The sequence below is a fragment of the Cynocephalus volans genome, chromosome 12, assembly GCF_027409185.1.
Source record: "Cynocephalus volans isolate mCynVol1 chromosome 12, mCynVol1.pri, whole genome shotgun sequence".
NCBI lineage: Eukaryota > Metazoa > Chordata > Mammalia > Dermoptera > Cynocephalidae > Cynocephalus > Cynocephalus volans.
In genome coordinates, this window is record NC_084471.1 from 12,279,789 (window position 1) to 12,303,043 (window position 23,255).

General features: G+C 58.0%; 1 protein-coding gene across 1 annotated transcript; it reads left to right on the plus strand.

Annotated features, from left to right (window-relative positions):
* Positions 1 to 11,295: 11,295 nt before the first annotated feature.
* On the plus strand, positions 11,296 to 20,428 carry SOX10 (SRY-box transcription factor 10). Its single transcript, XM_063076341.1, has 4 exons — positions 11,296 to 11,522; positions 12,005 to 12,510; positions 17,203 to 17,471; positions 19,725 to 20,428. The coding sequence occupies exons 2-4, from the start codon at positions 12,080 to 12,082 to the stop codon at positions 20,426 to 20,428; spliced, it is 1,404 nt and encodes a 467-aa protein (XP_062932411.1). The 5' UTR covers positions 11,296 to 11,522; positions 12,005 to 12,079.
* The last annotated feature ends 2,827 nt before the right edge of the window (positions 20,429 to 23,255 follow it).

The window sequence follows — 23,255 nt, forward strand, 5'->3', positions numbered from 1 at the left end:
AGGAGGGAGGAAGGAGGATGGAGGAAGGGGAGAAGGGAGGAGGAGGAGGGAGGAGGGGGAGGAGGGAGGAGGGGGAGGAGGGAGGAGGGGGAGGAGGGAGGGAGGAGGGGGAGGAAGAGGGAGGAGGAGGGAGGGAAGAAGAGGAAGGGGAGGGAGGAGGGGGAGGAGGGGGGAAGAGGGGGAGGAGGAGGAGGGAGGGGAGGAGAAGGAGGAGGAGGAGAAGGAGGAGGGAGGAGGGGGAGGAGGGGGGAGGGGGAGGAGGGAGGGAGGAGGGGGAGGAAGAGGGAGGAGGAGGGAGGGAAGAAGAGGAAGGGGAGGGAGGAGGGGGAGGAGGGGGAAGAGGGGGAGGAGGAGGAGGGAGGGGAGGAGAAGGAGGAGGAGGAGAAGGAGGAGGGAGGAGGGGGAGGAGGGAGGAGGGGGAGGAGGGAGGAGGGAGGAAGGGGAGGAGGAGGGAGGAGGGGGAGGAGGGGGAGGAGGAGGGAGGAGGGGAGGAGGGGGAGGAGGGGGGAGGGGTAGGAGGAAGGAGGAGGGGGGAGGAAGAGGAAGGGGAGGGAGGAGGGAGGAGGGGGAGGAGGGGGGAGGAGGGGGAGGGGGAGGAGGAAGGAGGAGGGGGAGGAGGAGGGAGGGGGTGGAGGAGGGAGGAGGGGGAGGAGGAGGAAGGAGGGGGAGGAGGAGGGAGGAGGGGGAGGAGGAGGAAGGAGGGGGAAGGGAAGGCAGCTCAGGGTCCTCCAGGCTCCTCTGCGTTTCTGGTTCCCTGCAGCCTGCACCCTCCCACGGCAGGGCCTGTTCCCTGCGGTCTGTGCACCTACTGTGCTCCAGTAGCACAGAAGGCTGTGGCTGGTCTCTGCAGCCCTCGCCTTCCTGAGCCGGGGCCACAGCAGGGGAAGATGCCATGGAGCCCAGAGGGGTGGCTTGCCCATGTGGTGGGAGTTTCTGTGCTGGGGAGGGGGGCCTTATAGACCATCTATCCCAATAGTACTCCCACCAGGTACATCATAATCACTGCAGAGTTTTTAAAACTACAGATTCCCACCAAAATCTATGACTCTAAATGGGGGCTGGGAACCAGTATTTACACCAAGCTCCCCAGAGCTTGCTGCGTCACCAGGTTTGGGCCACACTGGTGGATGAGGAGATCGATAGTGGCCAGAGAGGGGCTGTGTCCCACCCAAGGTCACAAAGCAATTCCCGGCAGAGCCAGGCCTCCCAGGTCCCAGCCTGGGGCTCTTCCTCCTGTACAGCGGAGCTGCTGGGTGGGTCTACCCCGTGCCAGACACAGAAGGAGGGTTTAAGAGGGCAGTGCCCTCTCCCTTTCCCTCTGTCCCCTTAGCCTCAAGGCCAGGGCCCAGCTCTCCAGGGGCTGCCAGGGCACTCACCACCTTGAGGCCCAGAAATCAAACTGGGGAGAGGAAGGCATTGGCCAGGATGGCAATTCTATCCCCCATTTCCCCGCCCCCGTCCACTTAGTGCCAAGGCCTGGGGCTGCGAGCCCTCGCCAGAGGTGGGGGTGGAGGGTGGGGCAGGAGGAAGGAGGAGAAGACATGGGTGCTTCCTGTCCCCCCCCACCTCCCTGAGCCCAGGGCTGGGTCCCCCGGGGCGGTGGTGTCTGAAGCTGACAGATCTGCCCTGTCCTTCCTGCCTGCTGGGGGAAGGGGTGGCGCTAGCTCAGATCCCCCATTCCCTCCTCCCCTTCCCTAGGTCTTTTGGATCTTGGCTTCCCACTAAACCCAGCCTGATGGCCCAGGGGCCCCCAGCTCCAGAAGAAGGAAGGGCACTAGACTGGGAATGTCGATGCCTGCTACCATCACGTGAGAGGCCCTGGACAAGCCTCCTCCTTTCTCTCATCTCCACTCACCCCCATCCATCCCCCCCATTCATTCATTCGTTCATTGGGCACCTCTGGTATGCCCTGCCCTCAGCTGATCACCGAGGATTCATGAAGCTGCCCTCATGAAGCTAACAACCTCATGGGGAAGACAGACAGTGAATAACTAATCTGGCAATAAATATGTAATCATAAATTGCAATGAGTGCTATAAAGGAAAAGCCCAGGATGCTATCAGAGAGAACACTGGTACCGGAAGATCAGTGGAGGTGTCTCTGTAGACATGACCTTTAGGCAGACCCCTTTAGGCTGACCCCTAAGAGGGGACGTGTGGGTCCTGCCCTCACAGGGCTAACAGGAATGACATGACCCCAGGCCAGGGGACAGGCCCACTGGGGAGACAAGAAGTGGGGCAGGATTTTTCATGAGCTATCCCCTCAGACAATGAGGTCCAACAACCATTTACTGAGCACCTGCTGTGTGCTCACATGTCCAGTCCTGAGCAGCTGGCCAGGTGGGAGATGTGGACCTTTTCCCGTAGAAAACGCAAACCTCTGAAAGTAGATCTGATAGAGCCCCTGGTGATGTCAGAAGCCAACTCCCTCATTGCACAGATGAAGGATGCGCCCAGAGAGGGTGGCTGACTACCCCAAGATCACACAGCAAGAGTTGGGATCTTGGGGGCTGGCCGGTTAACTTCGTTGGTAGAGCGTGGTGTTGGTAACACCAAGGTCAAGGGTTCAGATCCCTGTACCAGCCAGCTGCCAAAAAAAAAGGGTTGGAACCTTGGCTGAGTCGGAGCACTCCGCCCACTGCACCTGCCAAAGCTGTCAATGAGACTTTAACTTGGGGTTCTAAGCCTAAAACTGGAGATATTCAAACTCTCTGATTTCTCAACTTGCTACCCGGTAGGGAGGAGAGACAGATACAAAGCAGACTCGGCCAAAGGTGGCTGGGGTGGGTGTGCACAGAGCCCTCAGCCTGGAGGCTTCACAGATGCTACACTCTCTGTACAAACCCAAACTCCCTGAAACACAAACATACCCCCAAGTCTGTGCCTGAGGCCCCCGCTCTGGTCTCAGCAAGCTCAACTCTTTACCCTAGAAAGGGAAGAGATTCACCTGGGTTTATCATAGCCAAGCCATTACCACCCCTGCTACATTAGCCATCCCACCTGGAAAATGTTGCACATCAGTAAGCATTTGAAATGATGAGAGAAGGCGACTACTACATCTCGTGTTTGTCTGGGCACTGTGCTGAGCTCTTGCCATTCCTTGTTTCTTTTCATCTGTGTGACATTCCCATGAGGCAGGTACTGATCTCATTTTACAGATGAGGAGATCGAGGTGTAAGAAGATTACCTTACTTGGCTCTGTCCTGCATCCCACCGCTGGTAAGTGGGGCAAGGGCTGGCCTTGATCTGGTCTCTCCAGCTCCAGATCTCAGGCTTGTCCTCACCCAGCTCGCCTTTTCCTTACAAAGTGGCATCATCAAAGCATAAGGAAACCTCATTGCAGGGAGGGCCCTTTGAGCTCACACAAACACTGAAATCCCACTGGATCACCCATTTTCACTTTTAGGGGACGGACGTGACCATGTGAGAGCAGGAAGGTGGGTGTCCTTGGTTCCTGAGTTGTGCCCTGGATGACAAAGTAAAGGGACAAGGAATCCAGAGTAGGAAGACCCAGGTGCCTTAATCACTTCCTTAAGGCGGGCAACCCTTCCCCCAAGCAGCCCGCTGCCTGCCAGTGGTAGAAGGACAAAGGCCTCTATCAGCTACCTGCAGCCCACTCTGCACAGACAGAATTTAAAGGCAGCTCCAGCCCCCCTCAGGGGCAAAATTAATGGTCCCATGTGATGCAGGCCACCCTTGGCCCCCGTCTCTTCTTCCTCTCTCCACCTCCACCACTCTCTTCATCTCGTGCATGTCTGCACCATGTTGCCTAATAAGTGTCTGGAATGCGTGGATGAATGAATGAACTCCAGCTCCCTGATAATCTCCCTGAAGACAAGGTGCACGCCTGTCCCTCTTCATTTACCCCCCACACAGCAGAACCTTGCCTAGGATAGGTCCTCAGCCCCCCAATACCCTAGGGGCAAAAAGTCATGGCAGAGACGTCCAGTTCTGTCACTAAACAGTCACATGACCTCAGTCACTCGCCCCTTTCTATCTTGGTTTGATGGGCTGGTGATGTAGCCCTTGCTCTGCCAGCCTCCGAGGTTCCTAGGAGCAGATGGGGGGACATCTGATGACAGCACTTCAACAGGATAAGAAGCAGTGACTACTATGAAACCCAAGGTCAACCAACAGCCACCCTTTGTGGGTAGATCCCCAAGATGCTAATAACAATAGCTGCCATTTTCCAGGCCCCATCATGTGCCAGACACTGTCCTAGGTGTTTACATACATTATCTCATTTAATCCTCACCACAACCTGGAAGGAAACTGAGACTCAGAGACCTTAAGTCATTTGCCAAGGACACACAGCTTATCAGCCAGGGTGTCAGGATTCAAACCCAGAGCCGTCTGACTCAGGGGCACCTGCTCATTCTGCACACATGCTGCCTATATGTTCACCTACAAGTTATCTGGTCACTGACATCACTGCATACCTTCTGTGTGCCAGGCATCACGGAAGAGGGTGAGAAGGACCCACTCCCAGGTATACGCCCCAGCAGAGACAATGTCCTGCTGCAAAGGTGAGCAAGGCAGGAGGTGTCCCCAGGGCAGGGATGGGCTGGCTGGGGCCTGGGCCACACAGCAGAGGTGGGGAAGGTGGGCGTGGCTTCAGCTTAGGTCAAGGGGGGAGGGCAAGGTGAGGTGTAGGGGCCATGGATTGTGGGGGCACTGAGGAAATGGGGACCACATGCTAAGGGACGTCCAAAATCTCCCTGAGTCAGAGCTCCTTAGGGGAGCACCTCACCTTTTTCCTTGATTCTCACGAGGGAGGAAGGTAGAGGGAGAGAAAAGGAAGCAGGTGGACTCCAGAGCTGGGGAAGGAGCAGGAGGGGATAAACCAGATAGAAAATCACAGGCGGAAGCTGAGGACTCTGAAGGTATAAGGGACACAGGGGCCTGCGGGGCAGGGCTGTATTCTATTCAGCCCCATCCCTTTCCCAGGCCTGATACCCAGGAAACATCAAACTGGGTTGAACGGAGCTAGAGACCAAGGCAGGACCACCCCATGTAAGGGACACCTGGGGGCCATGGTGCCTCCAAATCTGCCCTTAGTGACTACATCCTTTCTAGAATAGGGTGAAACTGGGCTGGCCTGTCGCTCAGTGGTTAGAGCGTGGTGCTGATAACACCAGGGTCCAGGGTTTGATCCCGGTACTGGCCAGCTGCCAAAAAAAAAAAAAGTAGACTAGAATGAAACTGTATTCCATCAAAACTCCATCAGATACTAATAGGTGGTAAAAAGAACAATAATTGGGGATTAATATTTGAAAGAAAGAGCCATTTCTTAACTGCAGAACTTAGAACTTTTAGCATGCTAACAGATCCTGCAGTCCTAAAAAATAGAAATAAAAAGCAGTGTTTCCCAAATGTATTTACCCACAAAACTGTCTTTCGAGAGATACCTATCAATGTCCTGAGGAACACCAGGGGTCTGAGGCACCACCTTGGAAGTACTGGGTCAGGCACTGGCCTCTTTTTTTTTTTTTTTTTTTAAAAGATGACCGGTAAGGGGGATCTTAACCCTTGACTTGGTGTTGTCAGCACCACACTCAGCCAGTGAGCGAACCGGCCATCCATATATGGGATCCGAACCCGGGGCCTTGGTGTTATCAGCACCGCACTCTCCCGAGTGAGCCACCGGCCGGCCCTGGCCTCTTGTTTTGAAATACAATCATGGACTATCAATCTGGAAATGCCCTCAGAGGTAATCAAGCCTGCCCTTCATTTTACAGGTGGGAAACTGAGGCCCAGAGAAGGAAGAATGTTGCCAAGACAACACAGGGCCTCTGCAGCCTTTGGGACTTGACGTCAGCCCTTGGGGCTACAGGGGCCCAGCTCCAGTGGCCCATGAGGCTGTGGAGAACTTGTTTGTGCCGAGTTCTGGGTTTCCATACAGGTCTCTCCCATCAAACCCCAATCTTTTGAAGCCAGAGTCTGGTCTCCATCACTTCCTGCACAGAGGGTACATTCACAAAGTTCACAGCAGCATGAGAGATTCAGGGGAGACACCACGAAGGGCCTTCCAGCGGCTGGGTTTGGATGACAAGAGCGGGCCATCTCCTTCTCTGAAGGCTTCTAAGAAGAGGGCAGAGGCCAGGCTGCCCCGAGGCAGCACTGGGCACTGGCCCCAGCTTCCTTGTTCCCAGAGAGGGTGGGGCTGGGAAGGAAGGAAGATTCAGGCCCCAGGCCCTGGGAGCTGCCTTCCTGGCCCAGGTCCGAGACCCTCAGCTTGGACCAGACACAGGGAGGGGTGAGAGCCCCTGTTGGGACAGACCCTGGAATGCCTCCTCCTCCCCCAGAACCCAAGCCCTCTGCCTCCAGGAAGCCGCTCCTGCCTGCTCCAGCCTCCTCGGTCTTTTCCTCCTTGGAACTCTGACAACTCAACTCAGGAAGATGACCCGAGATGGGGCTGGGTCCAACAAGGGAGGCATGGCCCTGCCCTCAGGGTGCTCCCACTAGGAAATGGAGACCAGCCTGTGCAGGGGAAGGTGAGGCAGATGCGAAGATACCTCCTCCTCCTCCACAGGAAAGGAAAAGAGGAAAGGAACTCCAAGCAAGGCGCCCAGGAGTGCGTCCCTGAAGACGGCCTCTGAGCTGAGCTGCAAGCCGTGGTCAGGCCTCCAGCAGACAGAGGAAGGGACAGGAACAGCGCTCCAGGGGTTTGGGGGGAGCAGAGCAAGTGAGAGGCCCAGCGGGAAAGGAGCAGGAGACGAGAATAGGCCGTGTGGGTGCCCCAGGGTCTAGTGGCAGTAGTGTGGCTGGGCTTGGCAGATAAACGACAGGTCCTGGTCCACACCCCACCATCATTAGCTGGGTGAACTCAGGCCTGGAATCTCTATGTGCCTCAGTTTTCTTCCTAAAATGAGAATAAAGGTCCGGCCCATGGCTCACTCGGGAGAGTGTGGTGCTGAAAACACCAAGGCCCCGGGTTCGGATCCTATATAGGGATGGCCGGTTGCTCACTGGGTGAGCGTGGTGCTGACAACACCAAGTCAAGGGTTGAGATCCCCTTACTGGTCATCTTTTTAAAAAAATAAAAAAATAAAAATAAAATAAAATAAAAAAACAAAATGAGAATAATAGTAGCCCCTACTCATAGGGATGTTGAAAAGATGAAGGAGTCAAGTGACAGGGTCCCTCAGAGCTGGGCCAGGCCACAGCGAGGGTGGGCAGGGAGGCCCACCCATGAAGGGGAGCTTATCATACCCCACCCTGGGGGCTGAGACGACATCCCGATGTTGGGCAGATTATAAACTGCTCTGGAACCGAAGTTCACCCCACCATACCTCCCAGTACCGGCCTAATACCTAAGTTGTTTTCTCTAATCAACACTTATTGAGCAGTTACTACGCTAGGTACTTTTATGTGTGTTCGTATCTGATTCTCTCATCCACTTAGGGATATAGTGGGTATATAAAATGATCAACATTTCACACATGCAAAAACCAAGTCCTGAGAGGTTACGAGCATAATTTGCCCAAGGCCCCTTGAATAGTGGTGGTGGGATTTCCTGACTCCACATCAATTTCCACTACTCCCAGACTGAGGACAACACAGCCTTGTCCAGAGGTGAAGGTGGCCTAGAATATGTTCGGGGAGCTCCCACACACCAATACACTCTCCCAGACTAAGCTGCATGGGATGGCTTTTGTCTCTGTCACTACTGTCTTTGACCCCAACCCCGTGCCCCTCAGCCCTCCACCTCCCCAGTGCATGGGCCCACCCCCACCACACCCGAAACTCCCCAGACACCTCAATATAACCTGCAGCTCTGGCCTCCAGCTCTGGGGTCCACAGCCCAACCCCCCTCCCCACTCCCTGGAGATTTTGGCTCTGGCAGGGGGTCATTCACAACCTCAGGCTCCAGAGACACCTGTGAGAGACAGCAAGGCTCCCAGGGAAATCCAACAAAATAAACAGGTCTGCATCTCATCCCCAGAAACTCAGAATTAAGTAGCCTGGGGTGGAATCTGGGCTTTACAAGTGATTCTGGCAACAAGAATTAGATCCCATCCTAGGCAAGCTCCTGTTAGAAATGCAGATTCTCAGGCCCCAGCCCAGACCTGAAGAATCAGCACGCACCTACACCTCTAACAGGCACTGCCCTAGACCAACTCGGTCCCACAAGCCAGCCCCTGTGACAGTCCCCTTGGGAGGGGGAGCACAGGCCCGAGAGAGCCAGTGAGAGGACAGCAGGATCCCCAGGTCATACACATGCAGTGCTTAGAGGAGGTAAATGCTTCCCCCGTGTCCCCTTATCTGATCTTCAGCCTTGTCCTTTGAGGGAGTCGGAAAGAAAGTCTCATACCTGTGTGGGGAAACCGAGGCTGGGGAAGATGCTCAGCTTGCCCAGAACCATCTCTGATCCCTGCATGGCCCCTGGCTCTACCGAACAGATTTCCTGACCTTCATCTCAGTGTGTCCCCAGGGGCAGGTAGGGAGGGAGTGTGACCATTCCTCCATGTGACAGATGAGGGACCTGGGACCCTGGGCAGGAACCACGGGCAGAGCCTCCCACAAAGCAGGACCAGCACTCTGAGGAAGAGGACAGGGAGCTGAGGGGTTAAGGGTCACTGCCGACCCAAGGCAGGGCACAGCGTCATCAGTGGGCTTCATGTTTGACTGACAGGATTTCGTTTCCTCTCCTCCTCTAAGGGGCCATCTTCTGGGACAAGCCTTAATGGAACCCAGGCTGGATCCCAGGAGAATCCTGTTGCTCCTGCAAAGCCTGCCCCACCCATGGAAGGACGGCTGATTTCCACATTGCACTCACACCCTGGGCCCCTGCCTGCTGGGGAATAAAAACCCGGGAGGGAGGGAAACAGGGAGGGCAGGCCATAGAGTCCCCAGACACCACGCCTCTCCACGGATAGGGATGAACCCTCCTTAAGGGCAGATTTGATGGGGGGAGGGGGAAGTGAAGTAAGGGGTCACAAGACTCCCTGGGGAGGGCTCAGGAATGAGGGGTAAAGGGACCCTTTCCACCCTGAGCAGGGAAAGGAGCAGAAGGTGGCACTGGCCATCCTGGCCGTCCAGCCAGGGGCAGAGGCCCAAGTGTCATTAGCCAGGATCTCACCCCCTCTCCAAACTCCTTGCTGTCCAGGAATGAGTATGGACCTTCACCCTCTACTGCTGGAGAAAACTGGGTCCCCAGGGCCTAGCATGGGATGGAGGACAGGGCTGTGTTTACAGCAGGCGGTTCCCCCACCACAAACGCAGCCCTGGTCATCTGACAGCCCTTCCTGCGCAGCCCTGCAGGCCCACCTGCCTCATCTAGCACCTCTCGGCAGAAAACCCAAGCACAGCAGGGACAAGGAAGGGACAGGGAGAGAGGGAGCGTCCCCTCTGTCTAGCGTGGCTTCTCTGTGGACGCAGCGAGCGGGCTACCCCCACCCCCATCCTGGCACAGCTGGGACAAGGAGGGTAATGGGGGAGGCAGGGAGCTGGAGAGGGCAGCGGCGGTGGGACCCCACACCCGGCTTCCTAAACCTGGGCCCTCTCCTTCCACAGCCACCCTCCCTGCCCCAAAGGGTCTCAGGCCCAGTCACAGACATGGCAGGGAGCAGAGAGGTCCTCCCTTGAAGAGGAGGAACCAAAGGGTGGAAGGATGAATGGGGACCCACCGGGAGAGAGAGATGCCAGGCAGGCGGGCAGCGGGCGGGCAGCAGCGGGTGTCGGAGACTGCTGCGGGGCAGCCGGGACACGACTGGCCGGATGCTCGTCCCTCCGTCCCTCTGTCCATCCAGGGCGGCTCCTCTCTGGGCGGTTCTGAGGCCGGGCGGGCGCTGTTAAAAAGCTTTTTATGTGTGTGCGTGTTAATCACATGGTTGCCGTTCACCTGTATTTCGAACAAAGGCAGCTCACTGTTTCAAGGCCCCGAACAAGCGTCTGGGCACAGGGAAGAGAAGGGAGGCGGGGGGAGGAGGGTTGGCAGCGCCGGGGGTGGCGTCGAGGAAAACTGGGGGGAGATTGTCCAAGGCCAGCGAGCGAGAGAAAGAGAAAACCCTTATCAAACTCCTAATTCACTGGGCTCCGAGGCCCAGACACACTGGCCCGATTGTCTGGCTGGTTGTGTGTGTGTGAGCATGTGTGTGTGTGTGTCCCAATGTCCGCTCCCCTCACCCCCAACATGCCTCTGCCTCGTGTGACTACCTCATTGTGTCCCATTACCCACCCCCTCGGCCTTTCCCAAGCATGAGGCCTTGCCTCCCTGGACCCCCTTTCCAGCCTCACTCCAGACAGGACCCCCTTGGGGTGGGCCTGGGGCCTTGCCCAGCTGCTGAGGAACCACACATGGTCGCCAACGCGGCCCAGCTCCGTCTATCCCTCCACATATACCCCACCTCTGCCCTGCCACCGGAGTGAGCTGCCTTCAGCTGGGGAGAGAAAGGGGCTGACCTTTGGAGGAGAGACCTAGGAAAGAGGAGAGGAAATGGAGCCATGGGATGAAAGCAAGAAAGAAAAAGGGGAGGGGGAAGAGGTGGGCAGAGAGGAGGGAAGCTGGAGGCAGGGGTGGGGAAGTGGAGGACTCATGACAACCAGGCCTGGGACTCCCCCACCCTCTCCCAAGTGAGTCCAGGAAGTAGGACCCCAGAATGCCTCTGAAACCTACTTGAACAAGACCCCCACCCCAGTCCCGCCTCAGCCTCCTGGGTACTTTAGTCTTGTGGCATTACTGTGAGCCAGCCCAGCCCTTACGTGTGCTGGGTGTCTGGAGAAAAGGGACAGGGGGTCAAGCTGAGGCATCCTGGGCATTGGGCAGGGGGTGTCCAGCTTCCCCCCTGCTTCGCCAGGTAGGGCCCTGAGATCTCCCTTTTGTTGTATAGGTTGGAGTAGCCTGGGAGCAGAGCAAGACAGTCTGGGCATTAGCGCCTGGCACACAGTAGGCACTCAGCAGGGTTTCTTAAGTGAAGCAGCACAGGCCAGCCACCCTCATGGTGGACAGGACCTTCACCCAGCTTCTTCCCAATCTCTCCCCAATCCTTCACCAACTGCCCATCCCGCCACCTGAGGCAGAAGTTGGGGGTCCCAGATGGGCCCAAATTCCCTCCAAGCAACGGGTTCCGACCCTGCCCGCCTGCATCTCTTCTTTTCCTACGCCTTCCTCACCAAGCCCAAGCTAAGCCTAAGCTAAGCCCAAGCGAGATGGGCCTGGGCAGCAGAGCAGCGAGCTGGGATGGAGGCGCCCTAAGTGTCGGGGATGAAGGAAAGCGCTGGAGGCTCCACCTTCTGCCCTTCCCTCCCTCCCCTCCCCCTCCCCCTCTCCCCCTCCTTCCTTCCCCAGCCCTCTGCAGCGGCTCAGTCGCTCAGTCAGTCTCGGGCTGTCCGGCCAGGGTGGTTGGTGGTGAGGATTCAGGCTCCGTCCTAACGAGGCCGCGGCCTGAGGCTCAGGGCCCCCAGCCCCTCCCTCCCAGCTCACGAGCGTCACCCCCCAGCCCCGAGCTGGACCGCACACCTTGGGACACGGTTTTCCACTTCCTGAGGACGAGCCCCAGACTGGAGGAGAGGTCCGAGGAGGTGAGTGCGCAGCCCGCTCCTCCCGGCCGCCCAGGCCTGGGACCCACCGTGGGGTGCAGAGAGGCTGACACCCCGGCCCGCCCCCACCCAGCTCCTGTGGACTCCGTCGGGGCAGGCCGAAGGGCAGAGGGGAAGGTGCGAGAAAAGGTGGGAAATTCCAGGGGCCGGGATTAGGGCAGAATAAAGGGTCCGTTTTTCTTCCTTTCCATCAACAAACCTCCACCCCAAAGGAGGTTAAAAAACAAAACAAAACCAAAAAAAACCCACCCACACCCAGAGACGGTTGGGACCAGGTGGTGGGAAGACGCGGAGGCGGGACGCACCCACCTAGGGTCTGGCATGTGCGCGGGCCCCGGGGCCCGGCGTGGGTTTAGCGGGAGCGGGGCGGGCCGCCACGTCGGGGCTGTGCCGCGTCGGGCCCCGGCCGCCCGCCCTCGGGGCTGCGCGCACGGCCGCCCCATCGCGCGCTCCTTCCCGCGCAGGTGGGCGTTGGACTCTTTGCGAGGACCCCGGCGGCGGGCCCGGGGGAGGCGGCCGAGGCGGAGGCCGGGGGCGACATGGCGGAGGAGCAGGACCTGTCGGAGGTGGAGCTGAGCCCCGTGGGCTCCGAGGAGCCCCGCTGCCTGTCCCCGGGGAGCGCGCCCTCGCTGGGGCCCGACGGCGGCGGCGGCGGTGGGTCGGGCCTGCGAGCCAGCCCGGGGCCCGGCGAGCTGGGCAAGGTCAAGAAGGAGCAGCAGGACGGCGAGGCGGACGATGACAAGTTCCCCGTGTGCATCCGCGAGGCCGTCAGCCAGGTGCTCAGCGGCTACGACTGGACGCTGGTGCCCATGCCCGTGCGCGTCAACGGCGCCAGCAAGAGCAAGCCGCACGTCAAGCGGCCCATGAACGCCTTCATGGTGTGGGCGCAGGCGGCGCGCAGGAAGCTGGCCGACCAGTACCCGCACCTGCACAACGCCGAGCTCAGCAAGACGCTGGGCAAGCTCTGGAGGTGAGCACCGCGCCCGGCTCCGTCCGGGGGCTCCGGCCTCCTGCCCCGCACAGCGGGGACGGCCTGCGCCCTTCCCCTCGGGGCAGCCACCTCCTTGGATGGGGCTGGAACCAGGTGTGGGGACCGTGCGCGCCCTTCCTCCACAAGGACCCCCTTAGGGTTCCGCTCGCTGCTGCCCACCCTAGAACTCAGAACTCCGGCGGCCCGGGGCGGCGGGCTGGAAGGCGCCCCCTCGCGGTTGGAATTCTGTCGGGGGCAGGCGGAAGGGCGGGAAGGAAGGATGGCGGCCGGCTCCACGCTCCAGGCCTTCACTAACCCCTTTCCCACACGCGCACCCCAGGGGGCCACCGCCACCAGTTCCAGTGGTCAGGAGGAAGCGGGGGAAACGCTTGAGAAAGAATCGAGGGCTTGGCTGGAGATGCAGAGAAACTGAGGCAGCCAGATGGAGAACTTGGGGAGGTTCGAGGAAAACAAGGAATTCCGAAAAGGGTCCTTGAAAGAGTGAGGGATGGAGGACGGCCAAGGGATAAATGTGTCTGCCGCTGCGGGGTCTCACCCTATCCCAGCTGTCTTCACTGGGCCTTCTTGACCCCACCCGCCTTTGGGTTGGGGCCTTCTTTATCCCCCCAGGGAGCGGGCACACGGAAGAATGCCTCCCCTCACCCTGTCTCAGAGCCACCAAGCTGGTCTCTCTCTCTCCTTTCCTTCTCCTAGTTCGGTGCCATCTTCCCTCCCAGGGCCCCACCCAACGTTGAGCAACCTCTCCCCTGCCAGCCTGGGCGCTGGAGCTCAGCACCCTGGCCAGGAGGAAACCTTGGCCCCCTTCATGCCCAGGGTCCCTCAGAGTCCCAGGCTCCCTGGGACCAGCCCAACCCTCTGGGAGAAACATCTCCTGGGGAGGAAGTCCGCCAACCCTCAATTCAAGTCTGGGGCTCAGCCTGGCCCCTTGGGGATGTGTGGAGCAGGGCAGTCCCCACCCCCACCTCAGGAGTCCCAGGGCAGCTCTGAAAGAGCGAGGTCACCTGATCCCCACTAGGCTGCCCAAGAGACAGGCCCAGAAAGGCAAAGGAACCGCAAAGGTCACATAGCAGTTGGTGGCAGAGCCAGGGCCAGAACCCAGGTCTTCCACTCTTTATCCAGAGGTCTTCCCCCCACATTGTCCCTAGTAACAGTAATGGGTCATCCCTTCTCTCTAAGGAGTAGGCAAGAGGTCATGAGGGTGGGGCAGGAAGAGAAGAGCAAGAGCGAGGCGCATGTGGATTCCAGAAAGTCGGGGCTTTGTCAGAGGAGTTTTGCTGGTGGAGACTGGTCTAGAGGGCCAAAGGCTTCCAGGGCTGGAAGGAACAGGAGGGCCCCCAAGAGACCAAGAGATTGGCATCCAGCCCTTCGTCTGTCCTTGCCCTGTGTTTGCTGAAGGGCTGGTGCCCTTCCGCTCCCCGTCTCAGCCCTCAGCACCCTGCTCGTCCTGCACAGGCCTGGGAGTCCAGCTCTGCCCAGGAGCAGAGGCTGCGGTCCATCCAGATCTGGGTGAGGCTTGGCCCAGCCAGGTACCTTTGGTGCTGTGGGACTAACTAAGAAGAGCAAGTGAGAGACAGACAGCCGGGAGGGGCATAGATAGGCAGACAGAGCAGGCCCCAGGGACCATGAGCAGACCACAGCATGAGCCCAATGAGAGAGTCAAAGCAAGGATGGACCCCCATCCTCCCGCCACCTCCCATTGTCGAGGGTTTAAGATTGGCCCCTCAGGCCGGCCCGTGGCTCACTTGGGAGAGTGCGGTGCTGATAACACCAAGGCCCCAGGTTCGGATCCCATATACGGATGGCCGGTTCGCTCACTGGCTGAGTGTGGTGCTGACAACACCAAGTCAAGGGTTAAGATCCCCTTACCGGTCATCTTTTAAAAAAAAAAAAAAAAAAAAAGATTGGCCCCTCCATTGTCCCTGTCCAGGTTCCCCCAGCCCAGAACCCTGGGTTTGGGCGCCCTTCAAGAGGATGTGTTCCTGGCCACCACTCAAGCTGTGCTCATAGGGGCCAACTGGGGTGGGGCAATCAGGAAAGCAGGCCCTGCTTGCTGAAGATCCAACCCTCGAGGTAGGAGGGGGCAGGACAGGACAATGGCAAAGATCAAAGGCTATACCAACAGATGGTGGCTACCTGGACCCTGGGTGGGGGGCCTGAGAGACATCTGGACGTGGGTTGGGCTGGCCAACTGCTCCAGAGGCTTCTCCTGAAATCCCCCAAGTTCATGACTCCCAGGACATCAGGAAGGGAGATGGTTAGGTAGGCAGAACTGGAAAACAGGGGTTCTTAAACTGAAGGACATACAGACAGACTTGTGGAGTGCCACACGTGGGTTTGGGGTCAAACACAGCAGAGCCCAGGTCCTAAGTGGCTGTGTTAGTCTGACAATTGTATTCATCTTTGATGCTGATCTGATCCTGATTCCACAGTGGTGGTTGTGTGTTGGTTGATCTGCCCGGAAAGAATAATCAGAGTCAAGAAACTGAAAAGGGGGTCACAGGCTGGAGCCTTGGAGGGCTCACCAGCCTCTCTTGCCCCCAGTCCCACAAGCCCCTTCCCCAGGTAAAGTCTTCTTGTGCCATTGGTCTGGCAGGAGGACAGATGTAGCAGCAGCCAGTGCCCCACCTTGGGAGCTCCCCAGGTGGGGTTTCCAGTTTGGGTGGGGAACAAGCGTACCCTTTCCCCACCCCTATTCCAAACCTTGGAGATGAGGGGAAAGAGTGCTGACGTGAGGGTGCAGATGAGGCTTGGGTTTGGAGCTAGAGCTGGGGTTTGGAGCTAGACGGAGTGGGGATCAGGAATGGCAATGTTGAGCAAGGCTGGCTCTGGAGTCAAGATTAGGTTTGAGATTGGGTTTGCATGGTGGGGTGGGTGGGTTTAGGGTTAGGAGAGAGCCTGACGGAGCTAGGGTTGGATTGGAGGTGGGCTTAGCCATCTGCAGCTGGTGGAGGATGGGGCTGAGGTTAGGGCTGGGGTCGGGGATGGCAGTGGGCCTAGAGTTAGGTCTCTGTCAGGGTTAGGGCACTGCTGGGAACTAGCTGGGGAGGCAAAAGTGGGATCCAATGGCGGAGTCTTCCCTCTCTCTGGCCTGTGCAGCCCCCTGCATGCCTCCTGCTGTTTTCTTGCTGATTGCTGGCTGCCAGCTGGGCAGGGGGCTCAGGGAAGGATGGGGTGAGAGAGAGAGGCTCAGAGAGATGCCCGGGAGCATCTGTGCTGGCCATGGCTGGCTGGGCTGCTTGGCCTGTGCCCCCTCTGCATGGTTCTCCCACACCCCACCCTGTTCCCAGAAGTCAGAGAGGGTGCCTGCATCACACTCCCTGACTCCCAGGCCCTGCTCTGGGGTCTCCATTCTGTCCTGACTGTGCACACTGATCCTAATAGAGGGATGCTTGGAGAAAGCTGGGGCTAGGGCTGGGCTGGGGCGGGGGTGGGGCGGGGGATGGGGAGCAACCAGGACACTAAGCTGCAGAGGAATGCTGCTGCCGGCTAGGAGGTGCCTGGTGTGACCACCCCCTCCCTCCCCAGGGGTAGGGAGGGCTGGGCCCTCCACTGACTGGGGGAAGAGGGCACCCACTGGGGTATGAGGGGTGGGGCCACTAGAGAGAGGGGCCCTCTGGACAGAGGGACAGGGCTGCTCCCATGAAGACTGGTAGACTCTCAGTCCCTGATTCTAGGATTCCGTGAATCTGTGTTCTTTCCTCTCACCCCCTCTGCAAGGCCCCCTATCACCTTGGGGCAGCCAAGCCCTGAACCCCGCTCCAACCCTGGCCTGAGGCTGGAGTTGGGTGGGCAGGGGCACTGCCTTCAGGGCTTCCTCCCTCTGTGGGCCGGTCTCAGGACTGTCCCGGTGTCTGGGAAGAGACTCTAGCTTCCTCTACCCTCTGTCACCCCTTAACAAGGATATAGGATCTCCCCCAGGGGGCAGTGCTACCACATAGTGAAGGGGGCTCATACCCTGCCTCCCTCAGAACCAACACACTGGAATTCACAAAATCAGTATCCCAGGGTTGAGGGGGCCCACCCCCAGGGTCTCCTGCCCATCCCCCCAAGCAGTATTAGAATAGCAGACATTTCTCAAGGTGCCCATGTCCCGTCCCAGACCCGGGTGCAAGGCACTTCACATCCGTTATTCTGGCCAGTCCCACACCCCAATGGAGTAGACATTATCATCCTCGTTTTATAGGTGAAGGACCTCAGGCTCAGAGAAGTAACTTGCCCAAGGTCGCACACACAGCTAGTAAGTAGCAGAGACCAGAGTCCTCCCGCAGCCGCACTGCTTCTGTTTGCACACCTCCCGTACCAGGGAGCTCACCCCCTAACGAGGCAATCAATTCCACTTGCAGACGACTTTGATGATGACAAAGTTTCCTTTCCTTGAACTGACATCTTCCCCCTTGTAGCCTCTATTCCTACTTCTGGCTCCTCCTCAGGGGCTGCCGGGGACAGCAGGCTGACCCCTCTCTCACCCTCCAGCCCCCGCCTGAGAGGTTTGGGGGCAGAGACGACAGCCCTCGAGGCAGTTGTGCCTTGGGCCTGCACCTCCCGGGCACTGCCCTCTGGGCTCCCCAGCCCCCGCCTCACATCTTCCGGGGCAGACGCTCAGAAGGAGGCCGCCTGGGCACTTTGGTACTCATGCTGGCCTCTCCGCTGTCCCCCCACCGTCCACCCCAGGCTGCTGAACGAGAGTGACAAGCGTCCCTTCATCGAGGAGGCCGAGCGGCTCCGTATGCAGCACAAGAAGGACCACCCGGACTACAAGTACCAGCCCCGGCGGCGGAAGAATGGGAAGGCGGCCCAGGGGGAGGCGGAGTGCCCCGGCGGGGAGGCTGAGCAAGGCGGGGCCGCCGCCATCCAGGCCCACTACAAGAGCGCCCACCTGGACCACCGGCACCCAGGAGAGGGCTCCCCGATGTCGGACGGGAACCCTGAGCACCCCTCAGGTGAGTGCTGATGACAGAGCTGGGGCAGGGGGGAGCTGAGCAGTGGAGAGAGAACCAGGCTGGATGGCATGAGGCCCTGGGTGTGCCAGGCTGTGCACCTGCCCCAGCTTGGGTGCAGGGGACCAAAGGGAGCTCAGTGGGGACGCTGGTGCCAGGGGAGGAGGTTGGCCAAGATGGCTCTGGGCAGGGCTGATGCAAGGGGGCACTGCTGCTGGGCGAAGAGGGCCAGTTAAGGAGGCTGTGGAGGCCATGGGGTGAGAAGTGGCTGGGGCAGTTACAAGGAAAGCGGGGGACAGAATGATTTTGAGAAGTGGGAGATCAGCTGGAGGAGAGGAAACGATTGTCCCCTTCCCATCTCCCGCTGTGATGGGGAGACATGGCATGTCATGTCAAACATGTGCCATGGATGGGCCAGACATCTGATAGCTTGTTTAATTCTCATTAATGGTAATAACAGCTAACATTAATTGAGCACCTACTGTGTGCAGAGCACCGTGCTAGTGGTCTTATATTAACTCAGCCAATCATTATAAACAGTGTATGAGGAAGCCACACTGCTTGGGCTCAGACCTCAGCTGTGTGGCAAGTTACCCTCACTTTACTGATGAGAAAACTGAGAGTAACTTGCCACACAGCTGCAGTCCGAGCCCAAGCAGTGTGGCTCCGGGGCATCTACTTGGCATTATGGCCACTTCGCTTACATTCCTAATGTACAGAAAGTGCCACACACAGGTCTGGCACACGGGAGGTGCTCAGCCAGTGATGAGAGCTCCGGCTTCAGAAGACACGCTCTGTCCTACTTGTGCCAGGCACTGCAGCGGACACCAGGGCTGCCAACCAGAGAAGCCCACAGTCCCTGGCCTCAGGAGCCCACAGTCTAGAGGGAGGAGCAGGGATGAAAACCAGTGAGCTAAGTATAGGAAGAAACAAGCACACAAGAAGCCCAGGCAAGATCCAGAGGTGGCATGGCCTCCAGGGAGGCGTCATCCAGCCATCCAGCCATCCAGTCAGGTCTCCAAAAACACCCAGCTACCCAGCAGACTCTAGTCAAGGAGGGCTTCCGGAAGGGGGCAGTGTCTGAGCTGCTTGGTACTATCTCTGTTTTACTGATAAGGAAGCTGGTTAAGAGAAGACTGGGGATTTGTCCAGTGACAGAACCAGTACTCAAGAACCCAGGTAGGGGCTGGCCGGTTAGCTCAGTTGGTTACGGTGCAGTAACACCAGCGTCAAGGGTTCAGATTCTTGTACAGGCCAGCTGCCAACAAAACAAAACAAAACAAAAAACCCCAGGTAGGTCTCTCGAAGTCCAGAGCCCTTGGCCAGTGCACAACTCAGCACTGCCTCTGATCCGATGGAATGCCCCATCCAGCCATTCTGCCCATACATATATACTTGTCACCTTCAGAGATTCGGGGAGAGAGAGAGAGAGAGAGAGACACATACACACACACACACACACACACACACACATGCCACCTCAGAATGAAACTATGAGCATTGGACTCCTTCCTCAGTGAGATCCTCCCCAAATCCTCAGCACAGTAGATGGCTTCTTCTTTGGTCTCCTGAGTCCTTTGAGTATCTGGTCATCATGGTACTTCCAAGCCTAGACATGTCTGGGCCTCTGGATCTCCCCCCAGACTATGAGCTTTTAGAGATGGGCCCATTTTATTTACATTTGTATCCCCAGTCCCTGGCACAGTGCCTGGCTCCTAGTGGTGCCCCCTAAGTGTTTGCTGAATGTGGGGGCGAGGGTGGGGAGCAGGCACAGGCAAGCCGGCAAGAGCAAACAGAGCAGTCAGGAGTGACGAGGGCGAGCGAGGCTCAGCGAGGACAGCAGCCAGCAGAGGCCGAGGGCCCGACCAGGGCAGGTCAGCAGCCATGGAGCAACAGGAGCAGGGAGGGCAGAGAGGCAGGGAGTCAACCTCAGCTGATGTGAGCCAGAACCTTCCGACAGGGAAGGTTTTGCAAAATGAAGCCTCTCCAGGAGGTGAGTGACAGAGAATGGGAGGCAGAACCCACCCCTAAGATTCCAGAATATATAAATAGCTAGAGACCAACCCAAGACCAGTGTGTAAGCAAATGCCAACTCGTGCTGCCAAAACATATGAACCTTTCAAGGTCAGCCCAGTGATGTGGCCTCAGCTTCCTGGAGGCTTCTGCTGCCTGAGGGTGAACAGAGTCCACTTGTGCCCACCTGCCTCTGACCTGAACCCCCCTTGCTCTCTCTCTCTCTGTCTCCCTTCCGCCCAGGCCAGAGCCATGGCCCACCCACCCCTCCAACTACCCCAAAGACAGAGCTGCAGTCGGGCAAGGCAGACCCCAAGCGGGATGGGCGCTCCATGGGGGAGGGCGGGAAGCCTCACATCGACTTCGGCAACGTGGACATCGGTGAGATCAGCCACGAGGTAATGTCCAACATGGAAACCTTTGATGTGGCTGAGTTGGACCAGTACCTGCCACCCAACGGGCACCCAGGCCATGTGGGTAGCTACTCGGCAGCTGGCTACGGGCTGGGCAGCGCCCTGGCCGTGGCCAGTGGACACTCCGCCTGGATCTCCAAGCCGCCAGGCGTGGCTCTGCCCACGGTCTCACCACCTGGTGTGGATGCCAAAGCCCAGGTGAAGACAGAGACCGCGGGGCCCCAAGGGCCCCCACACTACACCGACCAGCCGTCCACCTCGCAGATTGCCTACACCTCCCTTAGTCTGCCCCATTACGGCTCCGCCTTTCCCTCCATCTCCCGCCCCCAGTTCGACTACTCTGACCATCAGCCCTCCGGACCCTATTATGGCCATTCGGGCCAGGCCTCTGGCCTCTACTCAGCCTTCTCCTATATGGGGCCCTCACAGCGGCCCCTCTACACGGCCATCTCTGACCCCAGCCCCTCAGGGCCCCAGTCCCACAGCCCCACACACTGGGAGCAGCCAGTATATACGACGCTGTCCCGGCCTTAAAAGTTAAAGGGGGCCCCGCACCACCACCCCCTGCCCAGCCCGTCCTGGGTCCCGAGCCCCTTTCCCCAGCCCGTGTGTCCTGTTCCTCGCCCATCTCAGGCCTGGTGGGGGTGGTGGAGGAGGCTGCAGAGGCTGACAGCCGAGGGGAGGCTTTCTGTCGGTTCACTGCCCTGATGACCCACCGCCCTATCCAGGCTCCAGCTGGCAAAGCCCTGGGCTAACAGGCTGGGCAAAGGACGAGGAGGTTGACTGCTGCCCCTAGACTGAAAGATGAGGGGCTGCGCCTTCCCCCCAGGAATGACTCTCTATCCCAGGACCTGAGCGGGACCCACTCACCCTCCTCAGGGAGGGGGGAAGCATCCAGGGTTGGATGGTCATCGGAGGCCTTGTCACTCCTATGCACTCCAGTTCTCTCTCTCACAGACAGTGAGGGGTCTGACATGCCCCCATGCCACCTGTGCCACAGTGCCTAAGGGTTAGGCCCCCCAGAGACCTCCATCAGTGCCTGCAGCTAGCTATTGTGTCTGCCACTCAGGGGCTGAGGACAGCTTTGAACAGCCTCATGGGGAGGGGGCCCTCCGTGGGAGTCCTCATCCCTTAATGCCCCCTCCCCTCATGGACGCAGGAAGGAAATGGCACAGAGGCCCCCGGACCCAATTCTGTGCCAAGAATCTCATTCTTTGTCTAATTGAGAAAGAGAGCCCCAGTCCCCTTCTACTACACCGTCCCAGACCTCGAGGCACATCCCGGGATGTGAGGCGAGGCGGCAGGGGCTCCACGAAAGGATTCAGAGACAATTCACGGAGCCTGCTGCCCTGGGCTCCTCACCAGCTCCCCTCCCCTCACTAGCCTCTGTGGCCCCTGCTCTGTCAGCCCCACCTCCCTGGGCTTCTCAGAGTTGCAGCTGCTCAGGCCCAAAGCCTGAGCTCCAGGAGGAGTCAAGGGCCCAGCACCCAGGTTGCTGGCAGCAGGCCGAAGACACTAAAATCCTGACCTGCACACTCTGCCCTTGCCTTTTGCCCTTTGCCTCCCAGTGATATCTGAATAAAGTACGTAGCTATATCCGCCCCTATTTTCCTGCTCTGCAGCCCCCACAACCCACATGTAACTCATTACTGTCCCCCTCTTATTTATCTCAGTAGTCCCCTCTCCCCTCTCCTCGCCCCTATTAACTTTGCATTAAGCATTCCACTTAATAAAATTAAAGGTTCTGGTTACCCACTTGGTGGGCCTGACCTAGCCTGTCTCTCGATTTCCTATCCCTGTACTTGGGCTTCCTCAAATGCTCTCTGGAAATAGCTAGAAACAGAATGTAAGGAAAGAGAATCCAAAGGTCTCTTTCTCTCCTCCTCCCCACTAAGGAAGTGAAGACTATGGAGTGGGTTAGGTCAGCTGCCATCCCAGTGGGGTCAGTCTGTGCTCAGGGACCAAAGCATCAGATGGGAGCCTTTCCCCGAGCCCAGCTGTGCCCCCACTGCAGGGGGCCACTCCCTCTTCACTGGCTCAGCTGGGAATCACTGCCTTCCAAGCAGCCCCTCTGCTCAGCCAGCAGAGAAGATTTTTTTTTTTTTTTTTTTTTTTGTGTGTGGCTTTTTTGTGACCAGCACTCAGCCAGTGAGTGCACCGGCCATCCCTATATAGGATCCGAACCCACAGCGGGAGCGTCGCTGCGCTCCCAGCGCGGCACTCTTCCGAGTGCGCCACGGGCTCGGCCCCAGCAGAGAAGAATTTGCAAAGAACTCAAGGGACAGGTATTTGAAAGGGAGGAGGGGGTCGTGGGTGACCCCTTGTCTGCAGGCAGAGGCCTGGTCCTTTAGGATGTGTGGAGGGGACTTCTATGGCTGCCCCCTCCACATGTCACCTCCCCAGCATACACACACACACACACACATACACACTGGCCCACGCTGGGAGCTAGCTGAGACTTCACAGCACTGCCATGTCCCAGTCCAAACCAAGGATGTCAGATATGCAATCTAATCCTTAAGTGCTTATTCCATAAGAGCTCTCTCCTCAGCAGAATTCCAGCCTGTGCTCAGGGGCCGGGAACCACTCCACCTCACAAGCACACAATTGCAGGGAGACTAGGAAAATCTCTTCACCATCCTGCTCCATTGATGGACCACTGCAATGGTTGGAAATTCTTCTCTATGCCCATCTCATAATAACAGTAAGAGCTAGAATTTGCTGAGTGCTTCCTGGTCAAGTGCCTTGCCAAGTGTTTTATGTCAGTCAGGCCTGTGAGGGAGTGGATCTGATCATTATCCCCATTTTCCAGATGGGGAAGCCAAAGCTTTGAGAGGCTGATGCCAGAATCTTAACCCAGCTGACTCTGAAGCTTGCACTCTTAACCACCACCCCCTCCACCTGTCCATGGTTTGCAGGCCCTACTTCTTCCACCCAGCATCTCCTGTTTCCTTCCTTCCAGCCCCTTACCTCCTAGTCAGGACCTGTGGGGGAAGGGTGGCAACCAAGAACTAGCCCAGTCCCCCCGATGTGGTCAAACTCCCTCCATCTGGAAGCTGCATCATGCAAGCTCTTCAGGCAACCTCCCCAAAATCGCTGGCTCTCATGAAGCTTGGTGGTAACTAACACACCTGATCTTTTAGACAGTATCTGTTGCAAAGTCAGACGATCCAAATTATAGATAAGCTGTTTGGGGTGGGGTTTGTTTTTGTTTTGTTCTGTAGATAAATGCAAGATTTTATACTGATCTTTAACAGATTTCATCTTGTTGGATTTGACCCATTTCCCCACCTATATTAAATTTTTTGGAACTTAGCTCTCCTTCAGAGCTTTATGTATTTGTAAACTTGAATATCCTCAT